The following is a 27,739-nucleotide window of genomic DNA, read 5'->3' as shown; positions in this document are numbered from 1 at the left end:
ACACCAGTGCCCATCAGCACAGCCACACCAGTGCCCATTAATGCAGCCACACCAGTGCCCAATAATGCAGCCTAAACAGTGTCGATCAGCGCAGCTACACCAGTGCCCATTAATGCAGCCTGATCCGTGCCCATTAATGCAGCCTGATCCATGCCCATCAGCGCAGCTACATCAGTGCCCATTAATGCAGCCTCACCAGTGCCCATTAATGCAGCCATACCAGTGCCCATTAATGCAGCCTCACCAGTGCCCATTAATGCAGCCTGATCAGTGCCTATCAGCACAGCAGACCAGTGCCCAATAATGCAGCCACACAAGTGCCCAATAATGCAGTCACACCAGTGCCCATTGATGCAGCCACACCATTGCCCATTAATGCAGCCTCACCAGTGCCGATTAACCACTTAAGACCCGGACCATTATGCAGGTTAAGGACCTTGCCCCTTTTCGTGATTCGACACTGCGTCGCTTTAACTGACAATTGCGTTGTGCGACGTGGCTCCCAAACGAAATTGGCGTCCTTTTTTTCCCACAAATAGAGCTTTCTTTTGGTGGTATTTGATCACTTCTGCGTTTTTTATTTTTTGTGCTTTAAACAAAAATAGAGCGACAATTTTGAAAAAAATTCAATCTTTTTTACTTTTTGCTATAATAAATATCCCCAAAAAAGATATAAAAAAAACACTTTTTTTCCTCAGTTTAGGCCGATACGTATTCTTCTGCCTATTTTTGGTAAAAAAAATTGCAATAAGCATTTATTGATTGGTTTGCGCAAAATGTATAGCGTTTACAAAATAGGGGATAGTTTTATGGCATTTTTATTAATAATTTTTTTTTACTACTAATGGCGGCGATCATCGATTTTTTTCATGGCTGCGACATTATGGCGAACACATCGGACAATTTTGACCCATTTTTGGGACCATTGTAATTTTCACAGCGAAAAGTGCTATAAATATGCACTAATTACTGTGAAAATTACAATGCAGTGAAGGAGTTAACCACTAGGGGGCGCTGTAGGAGTTAAGTGGGACCTCATATGTGTTTCTAACTGTAGGGGGGGCGGGGCTGGACGTGTGATGCCAGTGATCATCTTTCCCTATATCAGGGAACAGACGATCACTGACGGGTCGTGAGCGATCCGCCGGCGGCGCGCTTGTGCCCCCACGGCTGGGCTCCTAAAGAGGACGTACAGGTACGTGCTTATGCCCAGCCGTGCCCTTCTGCCGAAGTATATCGGCATGAAGGGGTCCTTAAGTGGTTAATGCAGCCTGATCAGTGGCCTTCAGAGCAACTACATCAGTGCCCATCAGTGCAGCCACACCAGTGCCCATTTATGAAGCCACACCAGTGCCCGATAATGCAGCCTGATCAGTGCCCATCCATGTTAGTCCCCCCCAGTACCTGGTCTGCACAGCTTCTTCTACCTAGGTCCCAGGTGCAGTGCTTATCCTGCAGGTGGTTCCTCTAGAGTTGGGAGCCCGGGACCAGCTGTGCACTGCTGGTACATCTGGTCCTCTCTATTCCTTTCGGGCACCACAGAGCTGGGTTACTAGGGCTGGAGGAAACTGGGGGGGGGTGGGCAGGGACTCCCAAATCCTCCAATCAGCTAATCTCCCGACTCCCAATGTGCAGCTGTTTAGAAAAAAACTTCTCTGTGGCCCCTGTGTTCAGTGGGGGCCAGGGGACAGAGAGCAGACTATTTAATCCGCAGCAGCACTCTCAGGCCGGCTCCAGTGCACTGATAAAGCACAGGCTGGCCTTCAACTGTGTAGTGCACTGCTGCAGATTAATCTGCCCAAAGTCAACACCCTTCTCACTCAGTTCTCAGGAATGCACTTTGCCAGTATTATTAATCCAACCTCCAGCACAAAATGAATCAGTTGTGTGGGCTGTAATATTTACTCCGAGTCAACCTACTGTTTCATTAGACCTTTAACGAATTAACGAAACATACCAAATTAATTTGTTAATTTCTTTATAATTTCTTTTGTATTCTTTAAAATTCACAATTTTTTTCTTCGGATATTAGGATGCATCACAATGTCCGAAAGATACGCAATTTGGCCGAATTTTGATTAGTTGGGAAAACAAATTGAACATGTCTAGAGCTTGGTCTTGATCTCATTTATTCAATTGTTATGAGCACCAAGGCACAGTTTTTGTTAGATAGTCTACCTAAATGAAGGTTCCTGCACCGAAACTTGACTGCTGAAAAGCATAGACCTATTCATGGCCAACTAATAAATCAGTACCTTGCACCCCCAATAGGACAGGGACGTTGATTAAGTTGGAAATAGGGCAAGGCCAAAGCTTTACTGAACTTTCCAAAGGTAACAACTTTCCAAATGAACCAAACAACAGTGCCAGTCACAGTTATACACCCATGAAACATAAAACATAAACTCACATAGTCTAAGAGGCCTGTGCTTACCATCAGTGCTAGACAGGCAATAGACTGACCCCAGAATTTAACTTGAGGACACTACATATACCAGCAACATCAATTGCTGGCAAGGAAAAAAAAAGCCAATAAAGCTGTGAAAAACATCACAATGAGCCGCAGGTTGGTAGACTCTTGTGATACAAAAAAATCACTGGCGCTCAATGGGAAATAACTAATATCCCATGAAATACTTGAAACCCTCGTATGGGCTGAGAACAGTCCGTGCTGCAGAGATCCGGATACCCTGAAGTACCACAAATACACAAATACACCAAAAAGGAAAACTCTGCGCTCCTGAAAGTTCACCAATTATAAATCCACTTAATGTTTGTGTCTTGCTAGACAGCCCACAAACTAAAACCGCAAGCTTTAACCATTTGAAGTCTGAAGAGGGTGCTGGTCTGATGCAGACATTTGGAAAGTTTTTTTTATACTTTTTTTATCATATTGTGCACATTGTGGAAACTTTCCCTTTTTTAACCATATAAAGGACTGGATCTTCCGAAAATTAAAGTGTTAATGTATGTTTTTTTCTTCACAAACATTAAGTGGATTTATAATTGGTGAACTTTCAGGAGCGCAGAGTTTTCCTTTTTGGTGTATTGGTAGACTCTTGTGACAGCTGAATCTCCTTAAATCAGTGGGAGGTGCCCCACAGCCTTTTTCCCAATGTTCAGGCTCCACCCAGTTACCTCAGGTCTTCTTAGAACATTCGACAGACACCATAAGCCTTCAATTGACAGATTCGACCCTAATTCGGATTTTCGGACGAATGCATTTTTCAACGAAACAAAATAAATAAAAACGAATTTCAGGAGTGACTAAATAAATGTATTTTTCAGATGAAAACGAAATTCCGAAACAAAATATTTCAGTGTGCACATGTCTATTGATTTATAAAAACTGCAGAGTACAAAATCTGGTGCAGTTCTGCATAGAAACTAATGAGCATCCATGTTAGGCTGGGTTCACACTACGGTTTTCCCGTCCGTCAGCCGCATACGATTTATATGAAAAAACGTATGCGGCTGAAACGGACGGGAACGTATGGCACCGCACATATGTGCGTTTTCCATTAACATTAATGTTAAAGGAAAACGTATGCGGTTGCCATACTGTTTTAAAAACGACCGCAAAACCGTGGTTGAACACGGTTTTGCGTACGTTTAAAAAACGTTTTGCCAGCAAATCGTACGCACCCGGATGCATCCGAGTGCATACGATTTGCAATGCATTGTCTATCTCTACGTTTTCCCGTCCGGGCCCGTACGTTTTCAATACTGAAATCGTATGCGGCTGACGGACGGGAAAACCGTAGTGTGAACCCAGCCTTATATTGTCAAAGCTTAATTGAACAAGCTGAAGTTCCAAGTTCATTGGCTACCATGCACAGCTGCACCTGATTTTGTACTCAACAGTTTTAATAAATCCATACCAATGTGACAGTTTGAATAAAGTTAACAAAAGAAAAACAAGTGTGATGTGCTGAAATGTGCATTGCGCTGTTTCCTGCCGGTGCTGACGCTGCACTAATCTGCACAGTTAAATGTTGTGTTTTACCTGGCAGGCTAGTGTGAACGTAGATAAAAATAAATTGCACTGCACTTCACTTACAATATTCTACAATCAATTAAATATGTTCTAAAAATCAAAACGTAAGATTACAATAATCCCACTCATATAAAACAAAAATGTGCATATGATGTTATAAAAACATCAATTAAAGTCAATTAAACACAACTTCTTTGTGATGAGAATCAAACAATACATGGATGGATATAAAGGAGAGATAATGTTGGGATTATGTTCACCCACCAACACTTCACCTTTATCTCCATCCATGTATAGTTTGATTATTCTCACAAAGAAGATATGTCTAATGGCAGTGGCGGTCTGTCCATTAGGGGCACCCGGGCGCCGCACCCTCTCTCCATGCCACCCTACATGCAATGGATAGATTCATGCATAGCACAATATAACACTTTATATTGGATAGGTTACGGCTGCTCAAATTTGGCTCTATGAGTCTAGGCAGGAGGAGAGCAGAAGACTGACCCTCTTTATGTCAGACCGCTCTCTTCTGTCCCCTACCACCACAGGCCCAACTACAAACACTGTACCCAGATCAACGTTCAATGGATTAACTCTCAAGGCAAACAATCCCACACATCCATTTCATATACAGAGCCCTGAACATGCGCGCCCATATGGCACCAGTAACTTCAGTCCCTTAGAGAAGGAGGAGGCCTTGTGTCTTCAGCTTGCCACTTTGATTTGTCCCCTTAAACTCCTGAATGGCAGAGCAAATCAATACAGCTGGCACGGATTACCAAACAAAGAATGCATGATCTTCATTAGGAAGGTGAAAGGACAATGATGTCTGTATACTGTGTCTCTGTATCTGGATGGCCTGATGTCCTGTGGCATTACAAGTGTCAGAAAGGTGACTAACAGGACTGTCTGTATACAGTGTCCATTCAAATCTATCTGTGTGCAGCGTCCTTGTTTCCTGCAAATGGGCAAATGCCCTGTCACCCAATCCTGTGGCCAAGGCCCAAATGAACATCCTGGAACAGGCAGGCTCTTCTAGTGACCCAACTGGTCCATTCACACCGGAATACCTCACACCATCGTTTCAGGTGTGCCTGGATATGCACATGGGATCCCCCTCTTGCAGACTGGATGTCCCTGATCGGCAGTGAATGCCTATAAACAATGCAGTGGACTGACCTGGGAGGCGGCACCTCTCCCCTAAGTCCAATATCTTTCCTTGCCTTGTGTTGTCTGAGAATCTCCTCAGATCAGCAAAATGGAGTCTCTAGTACCTTTGCTCCCAGAGCAGGCTGGCTCTTGTAGTTCTGTCTCCATAGAAAGCTATGGGGCTGTTTTAGCTGGGGACTACATATCCCAGAATCCTGCTTGTTAAAGCCCTTTTGATTTGCTCCTGCAATTGCTCCTGTCATTGGCTCTTCTCCTCCTGTCAATAGGAAAACAGGGAAGGGTGCAGAACAAACATTATAGTATGAATTGAAGCACGTGTGCATTTTCGCTTCTCTGCCTTTTGGCTAAGTGTAGTATCTGTTCTTATCAGTTGCCAGGAGGTGGCGCTATGCTAACCATCCCTAGTACACGGCGAGGTGGAAAGGGATGGCGGTGGCAGATGCAGAACCTGCTGGCGTAGAGGTGAAAGCCTTCTGATTAGGACGGAGAAACATGCAGTCAAAGCTGAAGGGTCGGGTCCCTGGCCTTCTGGCCTGGACTTGATGCAGTTCCTAAACTTGCCAGTTTCTTGAGAGGGAACGTCGACCCCACCCTACTGTTAAGGGGGGGGTCTAGTAGTGGGTAGTACCTTCGAGTATAATTAGGTAGAGAGCAAAAGAGGCGACAGGGGGAGCTTATAGTCTCTCTCTCCCTGAGTTCCAGAGCTCCCGTTCCCTCCTGGTAGGGGAGGGGGCTGTGACTGTCCTGGCTGTTGGTCAGGGTTGTACGAAAAGCCTATGGTGATTGTGCCCCTGGAGTGGCAGTCCAGAGATGCCGCACTTGCACAAGTGTTTGAGAGCGCACTTCAAGTGTGGCACCTTGGTCACATCACCATACACACTTTTTTTACACCTGCCTCTAGGGCCGGGCCTCTTGGCTGGGACCAGAGGAATTTTTGTTTCCTGGCCAGAGGGCCGGCCATCGTATTGAACGATGGTCACTTTCACTCTGCCTCATCTTTCTTCTCCCCCACTTTCTTTTATTTACCCCCGTGTTTGTCACTTTTATGTATACGTTTTGTGATAATTGTGATCAGTAAGGTGCCGGTCCTCAGGCCAGCCCTGAATGTCTTGGGAGTGGGTGGACATAGCCTTCTGGCTTAGTTCGCCTGCTCTCATGGGGTCTCCCTTCGGAGGAGCCCCACCTAGTACTTGGGTGGGTTCTGTTTCGGCAGACCCTCCAAAAAATGGGGTCCGTGTCGGCTTCGGCTGCTCGGACCATGTGAAGTACCTCAGTCCCCGTCTGGAGTCTAACGCCCCAGGGGATCAGGGTCAGGTCCTTCTTCATGAAGGATAGACGTAGCACCCGTTGCACGTTTTTGTGTTTCACTCTTGATGTGTGTGCACATTTTTTTTTTTAGGCTTTTAAAAAAAAAAAAAAAAAAAAAACAAGTGCATTTGTGAAACAATGTCTATTTTTCATTGCAGTATATTTGTCATATACTTTATTTTATATCTATTTGAATTATATATATATATATATATTAGAATTAATACATTTGAGACCTTTCTCCAGTGAGAACAATGGTAACTAAGTAAAAAAATTAAATAAAATACTGTAGTCCACTCTTCTGAATGTAAATAACTGATTAAGACATGAGAAGTAGAAGAAGATTTTGTATGCATTATTTATAACAGAAAGCTGAAAACATAGTGGCTTCTCAGCATGTGCCAAATATATTTTCTAAACTAGTTATGGAAACCTGTGGCTGATGAGAATCTGCAAGTCTCGGCATGCATTACCAGACAGGTTGTCAGAGCATGCTGAGACCTGTAGTTAACAGCTGGAGAGTCTCTGTAGTCTGTAAATTATTCCTATGTACAACCTTTGTAGTGTTGAACTGTGCAATTGCAGATGCGTTTTATGAGAGTTAATAACTCGAGGATGTGAAATCGAAGGCATGCAAATTGTTATGCAATTAGAGTTTTATTAACAGCATTTGTGTGCTGCTAGCAATTGAAATTCTCCCCACTTTGTTACTCTCATATGATCAATAATAGGATGATTGAAGGACATGAAACATAGCTAATGAAATGTCCAGTGCCTGATTTCTCTCTCTTCTCTTCTCTTCAAGTGAAGATGTCCGCTCCGCCAACATCATAGCCGATGAGGATGACACACATTGCCTTGTCGTTGACAGAGAGTGAGTATTTTACCATTTGTTAATGCCAAAAGTAATCTGACACAGGTCATTATAACACTGAACAAACTGTGCTCAAAATACCTGCACAAAGCATAGTGTTGCATGTGAAATAGCTGTTCCGTGGTATACAGTATTTTCTTATTCTGTGTAAGGCCCCTTTCACACTTGTGTGACTTGTCATGCGACTTGGGACTGCAAAGTTGCATGACAAGTCGTTCCCCTTGATTTCCAATGATAACCATTCATATATGTGTGACTTCGAAGTAGTCCCTGTACTACTTTGGTCCGACTTTAATGCGAGTTGAGGTCCATAGAAAACCACGGCCACAAATCGCGTCAAAATCAAGTGCTTTCACACTGGGGGGTGCGCTTGCGGGACGGGAAAAAAAGTCCTGCAAGTAGCATCTTTGGGGCAGTTTGAGTCTATACACCGCTACCCAAATGCGCTTTGGCAGTGCCGCAAAATGAGTGCTTTTAACACTTTTTTTGGCTAAAGGTGCCCCGCTAGTGGCCGAAAAGTGCCGCTAAAACGTTGGTAACACGCCGCTAAAACTAGTGGCACTTTACCGCCCCAGTGTGAAAGTAGCCTAAGTGCTTCTGAACCTCCTCTGGATTAAAGAAATGCAGGTTATATACAAAGTGCTTTTCATTTAAAGCTTAACTTTTCATTTAAAGCTTAACTCCAGATAAACACAGGTGAAGTACATGAAGAGTAACTATTTTACTTACCAAAGAATTGGTATTCCTATTTATCTGTGCCTGAGAATTATATAGCCTGCCATACAGCATAGCCAGCCTGGTGACCTGACTTTCCTCTGCTACAGCTAAGCAAAAAATTCCTCCAGTTCAGAAAGGACCAGCTGGATTTCAATAAGTGTATGGCTCTACCCACTCAATAGAAGTTGAGTGGGAACTCAATAGAAGTTTAGTGGGAAGAAAATAGTTTGAATGACTTCTGTCAAAGAAACAGTTGGAAAATATATCTCGATCAGCATGTGCCAATCAACTGGATTCCTCCATCGACCTTGTTTGTGTAGAACCAAAAAAAACTAACCATGGATGGCCAGCTTAAGTCCCCTCCCCTCCCCCAGGCTGTAAATTGACAGTAAGGGCCCTTTCACATGGTTGGACCGATCGGGTCCGCCTAGCAGTGTTTCAGGCCCTCCAGTCTTCTCTATGGATTGGCGGGTGCCTACGAACATGTGTCCGGTGACACCTAACAACATCCAATTTGATCCTGTCTGCTAAAAACAGGCAGATGGGGATCTGTTCCCCATCTGTCTGGTGGATCGGATGGCAGTCAGGTGTAAAGGGACAGATGACCCATTTACATCTTACCACCCATTGAGGAGAGCATCTGTGTTTTCGCTCTGCATAAGAGGAATGGACATGGATCAGCCATCTGCCTGCTTAGCGGGGATCAGCAGACAGATTTCCCACTGAGCAGGTAGACACTTATGGAGCCTGTCCCATGTGTATGGGATCTAAAAGAGGCAGCAGCAGTTTAATCTTCTGCCCTCTCTTCTTGTTAGCAAGTTCATAGTCACCATAGGTTATTGCAGCATACCTGATTAGCTGCTAGTGCTGCCCCTCCCTCTCATTTTCTGTTCAGGGTTGACAGGGGTCATTTGATTATTTTATAATGACTATATAACTGCATCAATTGCATTCATTGTCCTTAGTAAAGGGGAGGGAAACCAGTGAGTGTCACCTATCTCCCCTACCTAGAAGGAACTTGGAAGTAACTGGAGAGTAAGTCTCATTAAAGATTACCTGTTACAATTAAATCATATTATATAGGGGACATTTGGTCCCCTATGTGATAAAAAATAAAGTCTAGGGGATCAAAAAATGTAAAAAACAAAGTAACACACAAGCAACCCCCCCCCCCCCCTTAAACATTTTTCACCAACCCAACATACACACACATACAAACGTAAACATAGGAGCCTACACATGTTACACATTGCCATGTTACACAAGCCAGAGCGAGAGCAATAATTATCAGGCCATTACGCCAAGTTAATTCTAAACATATGACTTGTAGGAGCTTTTAAATTGTTGACTATGGGAAATTTAGGGTAACAAAGTTTATCACCTTTCCACAATAGCACACAATGTTAAGTCTTGATGTGTTGGGTACCTATTTACTCAGCACAACCTCATTTTGTATATATTACCAAAGTGTTGGTTAATATTGTAGTACACCCCCTAAGGAGCTGCAAGTTTACTGGGATTCCCCACCTGCCCAGAGAACAGAGAACAGTCTGTGACTTTGTTTTTTGTTATTTATTGAGGGATAATAACTTGGATAGGAATTGGACATTATGGGATGTTCACCTGACTTCAGAACAACTTTAGGGACAATGCTTCCTATATACAGTCTACTGCTTGCAGAAACCCAGCTGGCACACTGTAAAGATCTGACAAATCACTCAGTCAGATTAGAGCAATAGCCTGTTATAGGCTGGAACCTGAGGCCCCTTGGATGTGCAGCAAAAGTTTAGTGCCCAGCTTACATTCTTCCTGTGGCTACTGATCCCAGCACCACCTCTTCAGGCACTGCCAACCCACCTGGCCACAGGTGATCCTTTCACTATTCCTCCAGGCTAACTTCTTTCCACAGTTCTCCAGGCTGACACTCTCTCCACAGTCTTTCAGACTGACACTCATCAGCCCACCCAGCTGACTCTCAGGAGATCTTCCAGACGTGTTGACCTGCTCCTGCTGTCAAAGGCCATCGACAGCCTTCTCAGCACTACATCTCCATCTTCCACCCGCCTGCCCCTGCTAGCATGAACCATGTCTATTTATGAGGTGGCATGCCCCTTTTCCAGCCCTTTTTTGCTGAGGATTGGTTGAGGTCCTCATAAATATGCTTGACAGCCCCTCCAGTTTCAACCCACTACATCTCGAACATTCTCCAATGTTCCATAAAACAGGGGCAGGCCCCGGAAGAGCTTTCAGATTAGTCATCCAGCGCCTGAGTCACTAAACCCTGACCCAGATTCACCACCCAGGCCTGGCTCTCAGCCAAGCCAGATTTTCTTACACTAACAACTACTTCTAGCACACACTAGAGCAGGGGTGTGAAACTGGCGACCCTCCAGCTGTTGCGGAAACACAAGCCCCATCATGCTCATGTGAGAGCCATGTTTGTAACTTTCAGCATTGCAATGTCTCATGGGATTTGTAGTTTTGCAACAGGTGGAGGGCCGCCATCTTCACACCTGTGCACTAGAGGATGCTACAATATATTGTGTATTTGTGCCCTAAAATTTATTTTAGTGTATTTTTAACTGATATTCCGTGTTGAGCTAATTGTGTAACCTAAACATTTTGGAACCAATTTGTTCCAAATCCAACACAGTATCGGAAAAGTGTGTATGTTGTGGGACAGTAAAGTTTATTCTGGTGGCAGGATAACCTGTAAAGTTTTAAATGTTCTTTTCATATAGGAGGTTAAAAATACATTCTGTTGTCTGTTAGAAATAATTTTTTGTCGCAAAATTCCAAAACAATACAGAGATTTAGGCAGTTAAAGTTTTATGCAAAAAAAAAAAAAATTCCCAAAAATAACACTAGGCCTCATATTTGAAATGTCCCTGTTGGTCCTTGGATGTGATGGATAGCTTCACTGACCAAGAGGGAGGCTCAGAAGTTGCAAAAGCTTGTAATTTGTAGGAATAGTCAAGATTTGCTTATAAATTTAACTGCATATATCTCTGAATCTTCTGATTGCTTTGACATGTACCTTTTACAGAAAAAAGCCTTGTGTGACATTGCGAGGCCCTGTCACAGTAAAACACAGTAGAAAACAACACAAGTTGCCGTTGGAGAAGCTCCCAGGTGTTTGTGAATAGAGAAATATGTTTTTTTTTGGCTTTCTCAGGGTTCTGTAATGCCTTGTCAGGGTCTGGAGTTCGACGGCTCCATAATAACTTAAGCAGGATGGAACCTTCAACCCTGTGTCTGCGTTTTGTGGGACACCTGCAGCCTGTGTGATTACACAGGTGTGTATTGTCATTTTAGGCCAAACCTGTGGATAGCTCAAGGGCTCCAGCCAGGAGACAGGCGGTATTGAGCCAGGAGACAGGCGGTATCAGCCAGGGGTCAGGTGTTAGAGTGTGAACCTGTGTAGCAGGGAGCTATGATTTAGAGATCATACCTCCCAACATTTTGAGATAGGAATGAGGGACACCTACTTACAAACATATGTAGGCATAGGACACGCTCCCTGTCACACCCCCTTAAAGGAGAATTAACCAAAAAATGTATTTAGATCCACAAGGACTTTTTTTTTTACCACTACTATTCTTTATATTGGCTTTTAAAATGTACACATGAAGCTATTTAGAAATTGGATGAAAGGTTTAGCAGTGGTAAACACTTTTTGAAAGCTAAAAGGTGAATTTTATATACAACTATATGGATCAGACCAAAATGAGGGACAAATGAGGGGGAAGAGGGACATTGCTACAAATTAGGGACAGTACCTCGAAACCAGGGACTGTTGGGAGCTATGTAAGGCAGCAGTGAGAGAGATGTAGAGCCTGGTTTCTGAGAGATGGGTAGTCTGAAGGAAGAAATCTATACAGCCAAATTGGTATTTTGTGTTTGCTGGAAAGTGAAAGGTGACCAAAGAGAGCAGAAGTGCTGTTGGCCAGGAAACCAGGCGGCTCAGCCTTTTTTACATTTGTTTGCTTTGTGAAGTTGAAACCCATACAAGGACAACTATTTTGTAAAGAACTTTAACTTAATTTTCAATAAAAGAGGGCTCCCACTCCCTTAAAGCGGTGGTTCCCCCGAATTACGTTTTTTTAAAAAGCCTTTTTACTACATGCAATCGTCTACTCACCCATCCTGCTGTTGTATGCGCCTGCATAACGAATTGCCAAAAAAATATATTTTATATAAATTAGAGATGAACGTTTCCATCTTATGTCCGGGCAGTCTGAAGCCCCACAGGACTTTCTTCCGGGATGCGGTGAATGCTGTAGTCCCAGCATTCACCGCTCTATCCCACGCATGCGCAGTGTTGACGGCGAGATGCGCCGTCAACACTGCATAGCTGCTTTGACTACGGGCGGCATCCTGAAAATAAAGGGCGTGCGGAAATAACGTGCGATTTCGAGTCCTGCGCTTGAGAATTCCTTCCTGGGCAGCGTGACCCTATAAACCCAGGAAGCATTGCGGCAATGCTACAACAAAGCGACATGCCCAGTCCAACAGCACACAGACCAGGAAGTGCCTGGTTCACATAGGGGAAAAACAGGTATGCAAGCGAAATGTTTTTAGACTGACTGAGCCCCTTTGTTTAAATGAATGTTGTTTATGAGGGTGAACCTCCACTTTAAACTGGAGTTCGGACTGACACATCTCACTAAAAACGCATTCATCATGTTGAGTCTAATCACCCCATATCACACTCTGCATATGTATTTCTTTATTATATGTCAAGACTTGTGATAGGCTTATTTAAATGCATTCATTTTTACCTACTCTTATTTTTTTCATGACCAGCACATTTAATCAGATGGTCGGAACTTACCAGGAGCTACAGACATATTTGCGGGAGTATGTGTTTCAGTTGGCGCTTAATGACCATGACCGAAGAAATGCCAGGTACTGTATAATACGACAAACACAATGAGAAATAATAAATAGCCACTGCTAGCGGAAACGTTTTTTAAACTAATTGAAGCTTTTGTTTTTATTACTGAATTGCAGTCAGGCTGCATAAATAATAGTAGATGTGGGTGTCTTTCTTATACTGTAGTTTTAATGAACTAGTGTGTTGCAGCTTGGGTTAAAATGCCGGCAGCATGCTGAAGATCCGGAACACTGCTAATCACAAGATGGAGCGGTCTAGGTCTCCAGTGGTTCAACAGCCCTTTGCTCATTACGCCAATCAACAACACTCATGCTCTATGAGCAGCAGTCCAAATCTCCAGCATGCTACCCACAGAGGGCATTTTAACCCTAGCTGGGGCATACTAATTAAAAAAAAAAAAGTTTAAAATGGTGCCCAAATCTATTAATGTTTATGCAGACTGACCACACTACAGTTACAAAATGGAAATTTAATTGGGCTTTAAAGCCCGCACCACAAATTGGGTGTTATTTAGTTCTATATTTTAATGTATTGTAATGTATTAGTATATTTGATATGCAACATTTGGCTGATTTATTTTACTGGTTGTTCAGTTTTTTTTTATTAATCTCACGTGTGAACGCTAGTAAAAAGAATGAAGGATAATTCCTTTTCTGTTTTCTACAAATCATTTCCATGCATATATGGGAGTGCTCACAAGAGAAACATTTTATTACATGAAACTTTCATGTTAAAGCAAAAATAAAGTGTCTTTTTTAATACAAACACTTTGAAACTGCATGTTCAATATTATAGCATGCATTCTTTTTTTATCATCAGTATTACATCTTGCACAATGTGTTCCATCCCCACCTCTCCATTAGAGGGTGGTGAGAAAGGCTTTGCTGCCTTCTGAGGGAAATTATTTAATCCTTACCTTGCAGGAAGTACACAGGAAGTAGGCATGTGATAGCCAGGGTTGACCCGCCCCTATGACTTTTTGTACTGACAAAACATGGCAAAGTTACTGGCAGACCTCTTTTTTTTTACTGACAGCCTAAAATATAAGCAAACCTCTAATAGAAATTTAAACAATCAACATTTAAAGTATAAACATTAATAACACCCATAACCAGTAATCTTCCAGGCTTTACAGGTAAAGCCAATACAGTGTTAACAAATGTGAACATAATTAGGATTATGAAAGATCTGGGGCACCATGGGACACAATGGAGAACAAAGTTCTGGTCTGATGCGTTTAATGGTGTGAGTGGCTCTAAGTGTGATGATTAAATCTGAGCATATTCACTGTAAACGCTAAATATTCCTTCTACCCACAAAATACTCTTACTTACTGTACCACAAGTGAAAGGAGGCACACATTTCCAGCACAGCCTCCTGTCCTTACAACTACCCAGGAAGCAAGGACCTTTCTTCACAGCAACCTCAAATATTTATATCCGTCCCCAGAATGCACCACTGGCAATAAACCTCCCAGATATTCCTCACTCAGTAATATTGTTTCTTATTACACTATCTGCTTAGGAACGACATTGAAAAATACCCTGAGTATAAGGAAAATCCAACAAAAACAGAACTATAACATTTCATAGCCTAGAAGCAGCACCACATTTAAGCTAAGGACACTCCTGCTTAGGGCAGTGTTCCTACACTTACATCTTTAAATTCACCACTGTCATGACAGAAGTAAGCCTGTAAAGCCATGTAAAAGAAGCCTGGGTTGTAAATCAAGTAGCATCTATACTTATCCTCTTGCCTAGAGTTCTTCTATCCATTTAAATGAAAGGTACCATACCATTTTTTTGTGGTTTATGGCTCACTATTAATAGCTATAAACATTTTTTTTACCTACTGGTGCAGCTGTTGAGTTGATTATGTTATTGAAATATACACTATATTACCAAAAGTAGTGGTACACCTTCGGCCTCGTACACACGAGGGGACATGTCCGATGAAAACGGTCCGTGGACCGTTTTCATCGGACATGTCCGCTCGGAGATTTCGGTCTGATGGTTGTACACACCATCAAACCAAAATCCGCGCGGACAGGATACGCGGTGACGTGGCCGCGGCGACGTGTGCGACCCTGGAAGGTCAATGCTTCTACGCATGCGTCGAATCACTTTGACGCATGCGAGGGCTTTCGGCCGAGCGGACATGTCCGGTAAGTCGTACAGACGACCGAACATGTCCAACGGACAGGCTTCCAGCGGTCATTTTTCTTAGCATGCTAAGAAACATCTGCCCGCTGGAAACCTGTCCGATCCACCTGAAAATTGTCCGGTCGGCTGTACACATGACCGAACATGTCTGCTGAAACTGGTCCGCGGTCGTGTGTACGAGGCCTTCCTTTACACGCACAACTTTAATGCCATCCCAGTCTTAGTCTGTAGGGTTCAAAATTAAGTTGGCCCACCCTTTGCAGCTATAACAGCTTCAACTCTTCTGGGAAGGCTGCCAACAAGGTTTAGGAGTGTGTCTATGGGAATGTTTGACCATTCTTCCAGAGGCTTATCTGTTTGGTCAGGCACTGATGTGGACAAAAAGGTCTGTTAGCAGTCTCCACTCTGATTTATCCCAAAGGTGTTCTATTAGGTTGAGGTCAGGCCAGTTCCTCCATACCAAAACTCACTCATCCATGTCTTTATGGACCTTGCTTTGTACACTAGTCCAAATCATTTGGTGGAAGGGGGATTATGGGGTGGGGTTGGGCTTGGCCCCTTGGTTCCAGTGAAGGGAACTCTTAAGGCATCAGCATACCAAGACATTTTGGACAATTTCATGCTCCCAACTTTGTGGGAACAGTTTGGGGATGTCTCCTTCCTGTTTCAACATGACTTCACACCAGTGCCCAAAGCAAGGTCTATAAAGACATGGATGAGCGAGTTTGGGGTATAGGAACTTGACTTGCATGCACCTCAACCCAATAGAACACCTTTGGGATGAATCAGAGCAGAGATTGTGAGCCAGGCCTTCTCGTTCACATCAGTGCCTGACCTCACAAAGGCGCCTCTGGAAGAATGGTCAAACTTTCCCATAGACACATTCCTAAACCTTGTGGACAGCCTTCCTAGAAGAGTTAAAGATGTTATAGCTGCAAAGAGTGGGCCAACTCAATATTGAACCCTACGGACTAAGACTGGGTTGCCATTAAAGTTGAGTGGGTAAGAGTAGTTTAGCAAAATACAACTGCGCAGTGCTGACACCACATAGTCCACAAAAATGTTGAGTGTTGTCAGCCTGTAACACAGTCCATTTCTAAAAGATCAATATGTATTTTTCTCCATTTGCAGCCTCTTTACAGAGATACAACTTGGGGAAAGGTGCACGTATTGCAGAGATCTACTACTTTTAAGTTCAGCTGTGCACTGATGGACACATTTATGAATTACATATTTGTTTACTATGTTGTATTAGCCATTTCATATAAACTACAGATGAGGTTTGTAGAGTTCAACTTATACCGCAAATGTTTTATAACTTGGTAAATCTCTGGGATTGCTATACAACTAGATCGTTTAGAAATCACAGTGTTTGCAGAATATTTCCAAATGACCATCAAAAATGTTGTAACAATTTCAATGGAATCCTATTTTCTGCCATGCAGATGATTATATTTCACAAGCCATATTTGGGTCTGATGTAAATGGACAAGCTGGCTTTTCAATCGTCGCCAACTGATTTTCATTCCCTTTGCAGCCCATAAATGCTCCATGTTATTAAACGTGTCTATGAACAGCATTAAAAATTCATTGCTCAACACCCTGCGTCCAGTAGCATGGCAACAAACTCCATCTCCTTTCCTCTTTAATGCATTAATAAGTGCTCTTTTCAGGCCAAGCAGATTGTATTAAATTGCCTCACAAGTGAATTGTTTATTAACAGACATTGGGCTTCTCATTAAATCTCATCAGAGATATCATTGAAGTGCAAGCTCATTCAGGAAGAGAACTTTGCATCATAAAAAGAAAACATTAACTGAATAAAACTAAATACTGAGCCGTCTTAAAGCAGACTTTGGCTTAGATCTCTTTAAAGTGGGAAATATTAAATTCTGTTAAAGATATAAAAATGTTATGCTATCCTTTATACTGAGCAAAGTATGATACAATTAGGAAGAAACAAGCTATTTTGATGTGATTCACAAGTTTACCTACCTTTATATTACATATTACACAAATTTTGTATTATGTAAACATCATTTCATCCACATCTTTTCATTTTTGTTCATACTTAACCGAATGAAAATGCTTTTCATGGTAAAAATGTTTCCAGTCAATAAAACCTATCCTGAAAGAAATATGGAGGATGCCATTTATATCTTCTCCTGAAAATGTCAAGTGCCAGGTTTTCGTGTTGACCACCTTGCTTCAGTATTTTGAGCCACAAGTTTTCAGAATGACTTCTGACTCAAAGCGGAACTAAACCCTTTCTATCCTTTGCAGCCAAGGAAGCTGCCTTTTTAGCTCTTGTTTTATTTGCAGTTGCCATGGTGCAGCACATGTGTTCAGCTATGACACCAGGCTTTTGATGGCTTGACAGTTTGGTTGAGAGCTATAAAAAAAATTAAAAAATAAGCATACTAGTTAAAATAGTAATTTCGGATAGAGTAAGGGAAGGTCATAACCCCTGTCAGTTTATTTTTTCCCATCTCTGTCCCATTGGGGAGAATTCCCGTCAGTTCCTGTCCCATAGCCAAAACAAGAATTCAAAGGAAATCCCTAGAAAACCCTCAGGTCTTCAGAACTACTGTAGTGTCTCCATTGGAAGATTTGCCCTCTATTATTTTTCTGGGGACAACCCAAAATCTGGGATTTTATTTTACTTTCAATGATAATGGTAAACAAGACAACTAGAGAGGGTAAATCTCCCAAAAGGAAGCACAGACACCAATTAAACCTGAAAGGTGTTCTAATCCATCTCTACTCTAGCCAAAACTAATAAAAGTTTTTCCTTTAGTTGTACTTTAATGGAATAGATATCATTCAAGGCATGCCTCAAATGTACCTGTTTAGGGAAGCCGTTAAATCAGTGGACTTAGTTACGCTTTAACCTTTCTTTCCTTCTACGAATACTTGATCCAAGCCAATATCTCAGAAAAGTATTCCATCTAGGGGGTTAGCATAAGAGCTAGGAAACTAACATTTCCAAAATAAATTCAGCAATGGCAGCCCTGATTTTTCCATCAGTTTATTTTATTTACCACAGTAATTTTATTTTGTTTATTTCTTGCTCTATATAATGTACATCTGAGACTGTTCATACACTTAAAGGGGTTGTAAAGGTAAAACATGTTTCTCCTAAATAGCTTCCTTCACCTTAGTGCAGTCCTCCTTCACTTACCTCAGCCTTCCATTTTGCTTTTAAATGTCCTTATTTCTTCTGAGAAATCCTCACTTCCTGTTCTTCTGTCTGTAACTACACACAGTAATGCGACACTTTCTCCCTGGTGTGAAGAAAGCCTCTTGAGGGGGGAGAGGGCGAGCATCGCATACTAGTACATTATGTTAAACTTACCTTAAAATATATCTCTTCCAGTGCCGAGATGTCTGCGCTGCAGGCGCTCTCATCTTCACCCATCTTGCTTCTTGTTTTGCGGGCTCCAGCTCTGTGACTAGCCAGAGCCGTGTCAACTTCACTCCTGCACATACACGTAGGAGCCGCCGTTCACGGCACAGAGTTTTGAAGAAAAAGCATGGGTGGCCGTTCTTTCAGAGCGCATGCGCTAATAATGTCACTGTCTGCAGTACAGTAAATATCTCTTAAACTGTGCACGTTTAGAAGATATTTACACAACCTATAGGTAAGCCTTAGTAAATCTTACCTACAGTATAGGTAAAAGCAGAGATGGAAGTTTACTTCCACTTTAACACATTTTGCAGCAGGTGATGGCAAAATCCGTGGGCAATAGCTAGCTGTATACAGATGGTTAAAACTGGTTTGGTAGGTTTCATAGGCTCTAGATATTTTTTTTTTCAGTCCAAACGCCAGTGATGCAATGTATTCAAGCTTTCTTCCAGACACCATCTTCTTTTCATGGTCTGCTTCCATGTAGCATAAGCATCAGTGCGTAGGTGGAGGAGCAGGACTACAAAGAGAACATAGTTTACATTAAGGGTTTGATTTATTTTTGTATTATCATAGTAAACTAGTAGAAACCATTTTCTTCTTTTACTTTTTTATCATCCTTCTGTTGTAAGCTTCAAATCAACAATTTAATTCCCTGCTGGGCAGCAAAAATTGGTTAACTGTAACCCTTCGTAAATCACATTTCAAAACTGTGCAGAATGTACGAAACTTAGACCACAGGGTAATTAAATGCATGAGATGACAACCAAGATGCACCATGAGGATGGAGGGCCTGCTACTGATTATAGTCAGTAACCATGGAAACCTTGAAATGTATCAGACGTTTATTAAGATAATTGAATAAAAGGTTCATGTAAAGTTAAAAATGTTGCAGTTAAGGAAAAGGAACACTATTTACTGCCTATAAGGATTTCTAAGTTAAAAGAATATATTTTTAAACTTAAAATTCTGGGTGTAATTGTTAAATTAAAAACAGGTATGTATAAAACCATCACAAAATATGTCAAGAGAAAACATTGAAGGCTTCCATTTCTGGCCTCCTTCTCGAAAATTGCTAGTTCTCTGCTTCTCACTGGCTTCACTGGCTTCACTAAATCTGTGTTCTATTCAGCCAATCAAGAAAAGTCTGAATTCCGTATCTCTACACTTGTTCCAGGCCAGTGATTCAAAAAGTACCAAAGCCAATTTACCAGCATGACAGCCAGGAAACTAACATTTTGAGAAGAAGAGTTTAGCAATGACATCCCACATATTTCTTTCTTGTCAGGATTTCTTTTAAAGATGTTAACCAGGCATCCAGTACCCCCTTACACTGAAATGTGAAATAAATTAAAACATTCCTCAAAAGAAAAGTAATATGTGTCATGCAGCAATAACTAAAATGCACTGGAGTGTTTCAGAACCACACAGGATTCTTTCATGAAAACGTCAGGAAGAGCTGAAAACAAAACCAAAGAAAATTCCCAGCTCTACCCGCCAGCCAGCCTGCTACCAACCAAATTAACCTCCATGGCGATCTAATTATGTCAGATTTTTGAATGTCAAAGCGGTGCATTGTTTTGTATGGAAATTTGCCGTTTTATATTGTAGACCTGTAATTTCTTAGGAATAACTCACTTAAATCTTTCTAAACAAGAGCCTAGTAGACATATCGGGTATGATAAAGTTTGAAACACTAAATCATAAATTATAATACAGGGTGTGCCATTTCTATGGATACACCTTAATAAAATGGGAATAGTTGGTGATATTATATTCCTGTTTGTGGCACATTAGTATATGTGAGGGGGGAAACTTTTCAAGATGGGTGGTGACCATGGCGGCCATTTTGAAGTTGGCCATTTTGTTTTTTCAATAGGAAGAGGGTCATGTGACACATCAAACTTATTGGGAATTTCACAAGAAAAACAATGGTGTGCTTGGTTTAAACGTAACTTTATGTTTTCATGAGTTATTTACAAGTTTCTTACCACTTATAAAATGTGTTCAATGTGCTCTCCAGTGACATGCGGCGAGTGCTACGCTGTGGGCTCTTGCTGAATGAAACTAGGACAGCCACTGATGTTTCTTCATTAGACCCCTTTCACACTGGATACACCTATAGAGGAGTGTTAAAATCGCAGTAAAACACTGCTATTTTACAGCGATTTTACCGCAATTTTACTGCAGTTTAACTTTAACTTTAACTCCTCGAGGCTCTAAACGCCAATATAGTACCCAAGGAGGAATAAATACTCGGATAGTGAAGTACCGCAAAACTCTGGATTTTTATTAAAAGTGTGTGTACCAAATACACTTCATAGTACTCCACAGATAAAAAGTAAAAAAAACAAGATGTAAAACAAACGTGCGCCGTGCTCCCGGGGTCACGTTCGACGTGATGACGTCAGTGCGTGGCTCCGCCCTGACTAGTTTAGACATAAACAGTCGTTGTCTAAGGGCACTTCACTATCCGAGTATTTATTCCTCCTTGGGTACTATATTGGCGTTTGGAGCCTCGAGGAGACCCCGAGTTTGTTCCTGAAGGAAGATTGGGATCTTTACAACCAGGCAAGGACCAGCTGACCGCAGTGGAGCGTTGCAGTTCTCTCTCCCCCCCTCCCTGGGACTGAGTGGATCGTTATGCTGTATTTGATTGGCTATCCGGTAAAAGTTTAATACCTACCCCTTCTTTGGTGGATTTTCTACACTCTACTCAAACTTCACTCCGATCGGTGGTGGAATCTCTTCATCCCCCCTTTTTTTCAATCTACATCTGTGAAATCAATGTTTCTATTTTGGACAATTGATTCAGGAGTCATTTAGTGTGTGGGGTTAATCCCCCTGATTTTGCACTTTATGTTTATGTTCGGACTGAATTTAATTGTTTTCATTTATATGGCATACACGCCTTATTTTTGATATGCTAGCACATGGGTTACACTTAAGATTATTTTTCAACATATATGCATTAATTAATGCACAGCTGCTTTTGTAAATGTCCCTTGACATTTCTGCGCATAGCTTGACTGTACAAAAAGTCAAACTAGAGGAGAATTTTGCATGGAGTTCCCCTTTTCTCTGGGCTCAATAACATATAGGTAATGGCTTGTGATGACAGTAGGTTTGACCTTAGAAGTATAAGGCCTGGAGCTGAGTGAAACTAGGAGGAGGGCCAGCATGACTGGGGCCTGCAGAAGAGGCAGAGTATTAGTGGGATGATTTAGAATGATGCAGTCTGCTTAGCTGATTGAAGAATTCAAGGCAGAAGCTGTGTCCTGTAGTTGGTAGAGAGGAGGGGGTATTGTGTCACAGCTTAGTCAGAGCTCATCACAGCATTAGACTGTTTTCTCCCACCCTCCCTTCCTTGTTTGTTTTGGTTTGGGGGAGCCTCCTACTTTCTCAAGGTGCTGGGGTATTTGTATTGGGTTTTCGGGTTTTATGTTCTTAGCTTGCCATTCAATTTCTTGATCCTTTTATTTTCTTGTTATAGCAGCAGGCAGGGGGTCTATTGGGTCTTTGAGGGCGGTGCTGGGTAAATAATTGTGGAAATTGCGGGTTGGGCCCATCTGAGGTATGGGTGTTGCTTCCTAACTGTGGAAAATTGTAGGTTGGGCCAATCTGACATATGGGTGTCCCTTCCTAACTGTAGAAAATTGTAGGTTGGGCCCATCTGAGGTATGGGTGTCCCTGAGTCGGTGTAGTTGCGGCTGGGGGCCTTTGATTGGGTGGCAGATATAAATGGTTAATCATGAGTATATAGGCTTTCAAAGACCTGAGACCTTTTTTTCTTGTCATAGCAGCAGGCAGGGGGTCTATTGGGTCTTTGAAGGTGGTGCTGGTTAAATAATTGTGGGTTGGGCCCATCTGAGGTATGGGTGTCCCTTCCTAACAATACAGTGGTAACATCAGAGTATTAATTAGGTTGTATCTGGTAGTACGTAAGTGGTTAATTGTCCCTGAGCCGGTGTAGTTGTGGCCGGGGGCCTTTGTTTGGGTGTCAGATACAATTGGTTCATTGTGAGTATATAGGCCTTCAAAAACCTTAGACCGGGCATAAGCTAAGGTTGGTTTATTTGTTATGCATTGACTGTATTATATGCATTAAGCTTGTATTCTTGTGAATGTTGTATTTAATGTTTTGTAATAAAAGGCTGCTATGACCATTTGACTCCAAATAAAATATAAAGAAAAGAAGAGGAAATTGGGACTTTAAATGAGGCATGCCATAAAAATAATAAGAAGAACAGAATAGGTACATAAATGTATGCAGAAATAAATAGTTAATTACTGTATTATAGTCTAAAATTCATACAAGACTCTTGAAAAAACATTTGTATCGAATAAATTGGTAGTCACATGACTTACACTTGAAATATAATGCTCATAGCATGCAATACAATTGATAAGTTGACATGATACACATAGATAATACATTGAAAACATGAAAATTATACCTAATGGAACCAGATGTATCTAATAGTGCCCTCTAAAAAAGGGGAGAACATTATTTTCCCCAAAAAATGGGCACTGTGCTCTGGCCATCTGGCCTTCCTTTGGCTGTTCTCCCTGGTCCTTGGTGGGTTTTCTCGCCTCCACCCCCGGGGGGAACACCTATCCAAGATCCCCACAAGTTCTGTGCAGAGGCTGGGCCCAGCCTTGCAGCAGAGTTGTAAGTCACTGACCTGTAGCCATTTTTTGGGGGAAAACATTTTCTCCCCTTTTTTAGACTGCACTATTAATAATTGATATTTATCCATTTTTACAGTATATTGTTGTATTACACTCCTGATGAGTGGCTGTAATGCCATGAAACGTGTCGGTTGCTATTTGATGCCAAGATACATCTCGTTCCATTAGGTATAATTTTCATGTATTCAATTTATCTATCATGCCAACTCATCAATTGTATTTCATGCTATGAGCATTATATTTCATGTGTAAGTCATGTGACTACCAATTTATTCGATACAAATGTTTTTTTCATGAGTCTGGAATGAATTTTATATTATAATAATAAACTTTTTATTTATGCATACATTTATGTACCTATTCTGTTTTATTATTATTTTTATGGCGGGCTTCATTTTAAAGTTCAAATTTCCTCTTCTTTTCTGTAACCTACAACTGGCATGGAGGTCTGCCATTTGTGTCAGGTCACACCTATTTAAATTTTTCAAATAAAATATGTTGTTTGGTCATTTTGGAAGGGAGGATTGGTCAAGTGTTTAATGTTTAATCAGAGCCTCTGCATTCTGCAGGTCCCTCTGTCATGTAAAAATTGTATTTATTCTTACTGAGTTACAGTTTGTTATGTTTCTTGACCTTCATAACATACCTCATTTCCAGACATACCCTTGGATAATGCAATACAGTATATTCTTTTGTGATTAATGCTTCAAGGAAAGCAGTGAAAGGATGCTGACACTTTATATGAATAACATAATCTGGTGAAAATTATTTCATGATTCCCGTGGAGAGATTTAATTTGTTGTTGTCTAAATTGGAGCTTAAATACCTCAGTGTTTTCACCACCATATAAACCTGGCCTGTTGTGAACCCATTAATGAGAACAATCCCATGATCAGAGACACCCTGCAGGGGGAATGTTCATTTCCGCTGTTTTGTAAATAAATGCATTTCATAGAATATGTTAATATACAGTATGTTTTGTCTAAATTAAAATGTGTATTTATATGTTATATGCAGTGTATATTACTATTATTTTTATATACATGTATTTATGTACCTCAGACACAATGCAATGCTGCAAAACCATCATAGACTTTCAGGATAGAGACATTTTGCTTATATCAAGTTGGACCAATATCAAAATGAAAATACCAATTTACAACGTCCCATCACCCAGTCATTTTAATCCATTTTAATCCAAAGTGAAGCATGTGAGGTATCCTGAGATGCATAGCCTGCTTTGGAAAATTTAATTTAGCGTGTGCTAGAATGCATTAGCTGGCATTAGTAGTAGCTAAAGCTTTTTTGCTATTAAACCAAATGAACTTTGATTCAGGGTTAATTAAGAAGGCAAAGAGCAACACACTGTACTGATAGCAGCCATCTGAAATCAAATTTTAATTGTTTTAACTTAAGTGAATAATCGCACATCCTAATATTTCTCTATGCTTTAGTACATTGTATAACTTTACTTAATACAATTAATACAATTAAATAATTTTAGTTTTAGTTTTTGCGCGGGGTAGGAAATTAAACCATTAGCCCTGTCAGGTTTTTCTTGTTTTTTCTTGTTCTCCACCAAACAGAGCCACCAAAAGCCAATATAGTACAGTAACTTATTTTTATTAAATAAAATCAGCACTTACAGTTCATGCATGTAAGTCAGATGCAGCAAACAATCATGCACAGCTTGAGGGAAAGTGTGAGCCATTCTGTCCCCAATGGATCGCTCTATGGGCAGGCACCTCAGCTGTGCGCTTCAACAATGTGGAAGAGGAGGACTCCTGTACATCTGCCCTATAGAAAGTACATGAGTCCTCCTCCTCGATTGTTATCTGATGTGATCTGTCGTGCGATTCCTGGAGGCCACTGATGCCCTGTATTACATGCTTGTGGGTCACTTGGTGGCCAAAGATATCTGCTGAGGGTTCAACCATTATCACTTTGAGTGAAGCACTTTATTGAATATTATTTGCACATGTTAGAAAAGTTACGGTGATTGGATATACAGAGGAAATCTGCCTGGACACAATATATTTGATATTTTTACATATGGACTATATATATTTGTTTGTTGATTGATTGTAGAATGTGTTTTTATTAATTTCACATATGGTTCTCTGTGCCCTATATCACTTCACATGCTTACTAACCTGTTTAACAAAAGAGGCAAACATACCTATTTTAAGGCCGCTCCAGTTTGGTCTTGGGAGCTGCCTCCCCTATGTCAACCAGTGTCCCTGCACAGGGAAAGAGGGAGTGCCAACAATGGATGTGTCATTGAAGCCTATGGGTGACATCATGCTCCCAAGCATTACCAGCTGTTGTCGGTGCTCTCTACAATTTCCCTGCCGCACACAGGGGAGATCACATAACCAGACTGGAGTGGCCTGAAAATAGTATAAAGATCTTTCTTACACAGGTTAGTAAGATTAAGTTTGGGGGGGGGGCAGTTTTAAGAGTAGTTAGGGTTATCCTGGAATTCCACTTTAAGTCAAAAGATAGGGGGCTATCTACAATAAAAGATAAAAAAGAGTTGTTGACCCTGGTGACCGATTAGGTTAATTTTTTTTCAACTGGAAAATGACACAATGAATACATTTTTCAAATTGTCTTTTTGTTTGTTTTTTATCAACAACCCACATAAACATACTTATTAAGTCACATGACCCATTTCAGTTCTCCTGCCTTAACTTTGTCTACTTGGCTGGAAAATGACTGGGCTGGAAGGTTGGTCATTTCGATACACAGTTTTTCTATGGTTTCTGTATATATTTATTCCATGCTGTGAAACATTCCTAGAAAAAGACAAAGAAAAAGCTGCTAATAAATACCTTTGGCTTTTTTTTTTCTTTAATCATAGCTTTTATTAGGGGCAAGATTGACTTAATCTGATCTGACAAGAAACCTTTTGTGAACACCAAGTATCATCTGCATTATACTCTGCTACTCAGCTAATAACTCTCCATATACTGAGACATGTAGTAGTCCTATAAGGACCCCCCTGGAGCTGTAATATGAAGCCATTTATATTCCTGCCAAGTGCTGCGCTTCATTTCACATCTAAAGCATTTTGTACTGGGGATTTCATTCTAGATGTTTTCCACTGGGGATGGTGTTTAGCATCTCTCACGGTAGAGGACTGCTCTAAGATGTACTCATCAAGGGGCTGACATATCTTGAGGACCCTTCAAGGTGGGCATAAAAAATCACTTCTAACATACCAATTATTTTCAATTAGATTCCCGAGGATATCATATTTGGTGTAATTCCCGCAAAGAAAAAAAGCTAATGCAGTTTATGATCTGGCAGCTGTTTCTGAACTGTGGATTCTGATATTCAAACTGCCCTTCTTTAATGTGCATAGTAAACTGTTTTTTTTACAGGTATACGAGCACTGTCCACTTAGGCAGGATGTCCTTAGGATGTTTACTAAGAGTGATAATCAGATCATGATTTGCTCATTCTGGTTTTAATTGTGCACCTCCAGAACCTAACATGTTAAAAAAAAATGTACAGATTGAACTCTTCCTTTGCTCCTAGACACTTATTATGGTCTAAAGGTAACCCATTAGCTGCAAAGGATTCTCAATTCACATTGCTTGTTAATATTTGGTTGTACTATGCATGGACAATATTGAATGGAATATAAGCTTCCAGGCAATGGTTTATTGTAGACACGTGTTGCAATATTTAGCAACAATATGCTTTTTTGGGGGGACATTTTTTTCTCGAAACACAACTATGTTTGACATGATTCCTGGATTGCCACATTATTTTGTACCCCAAAGAGAAACGATTGCTACTATTTGATGCATGGTATAGACCAGAGGTCTCCAAAATTTCTAAACGAAAGGCCAATTCATTGTTCTTCAGACATTAGTGGGGCTGGATTGTGGCCAGTGGGAGTGGAAAATATCCTGGATTTTGTGGGAATAAATAATGCCCTCAGGCTTTATAAACAATGGGAGAATAGAAATTACATGCACTTGTGGTCATTAGAAGGAATAGTGCCCCAGCATTGATATCAAGCTGGAGGAATAGTGCCCCATCTTTGGTGTCAGTGGCGGGAATTATGCTCCACTCTTGGTGTCAGTGGGAAGAATAGTGCGCTAAGGGCCATGTTTGGAATGTTAGCCACAGTTTGGAGACCACTGATATATACAACCAAGGTCAACACTTAAGAAACTCTTCAGTGGCACTTAGGAAACTCTTCAGTTAAAGGAGTCCATATGAAGAAGTTTGATAGAAATGATCTTGGACTGGTGTAGAAATAAACTTGTGTCTTGTAGTCCCAACCTGTGCAAGGAAGCCCACCAGTTTAAAAAAATCAGCCTATCACATGTTATTGTCCATGACTGCTGTTGTTCATTCTCTGTACAGTCTAATACATTGTGCATGGTTGATTGTGCATAGTAGGTTTAATTCCAACATGAGTTCCAGGCCTTTATACTTTTCTTTACTCTTTATCACGAACATTGGCCTTTGCTTTATAGCAAACCCCACCCCTGGAGGC

General features: G+C 41.2%; 1 protein-coding gene across 1 annotated transcript in view; it reads left to right on the top strand.

The window, feature by feature from the left end:
- LOC120908941 (cGMP-dependent protein kinase 2-like) overlaps positions 1-27,739 on the top strand; it is a 215,630-nt gene that overhangs the window by 103,594 nt on the left and 84,297 nt on the right. The window contains exons 9-10 of the mRNA XM_040320466.1: positions 7,281-7,349; positions 12,873-12,974. Coding sequence (XP_040176400.1) covers positions 7,281-7,349; positions 12,873-12,974 — 171 coding nt within the window. The remainder of the gene's footprint in view (positions 1-7,280; positions 7,350-12,872; positions 12,975-27,739) is intronic.

The sequence above is a fragment of the Rana temporaria genome, chromosome 8 (assembly GCF_905171775.1).
Source record: "Rana temporaria chromosome 8, aRanTem1.1, whole genome shotgun sequence".
Lineage (NCBI taxonomy): Eukaryota > Metazoa > Chordata > Amphibia > Anura > Ranidae > Rana > Rana temporaria.
This window is presented reverse-complemented; position numbering and strand designations above follow the sequence as displayed.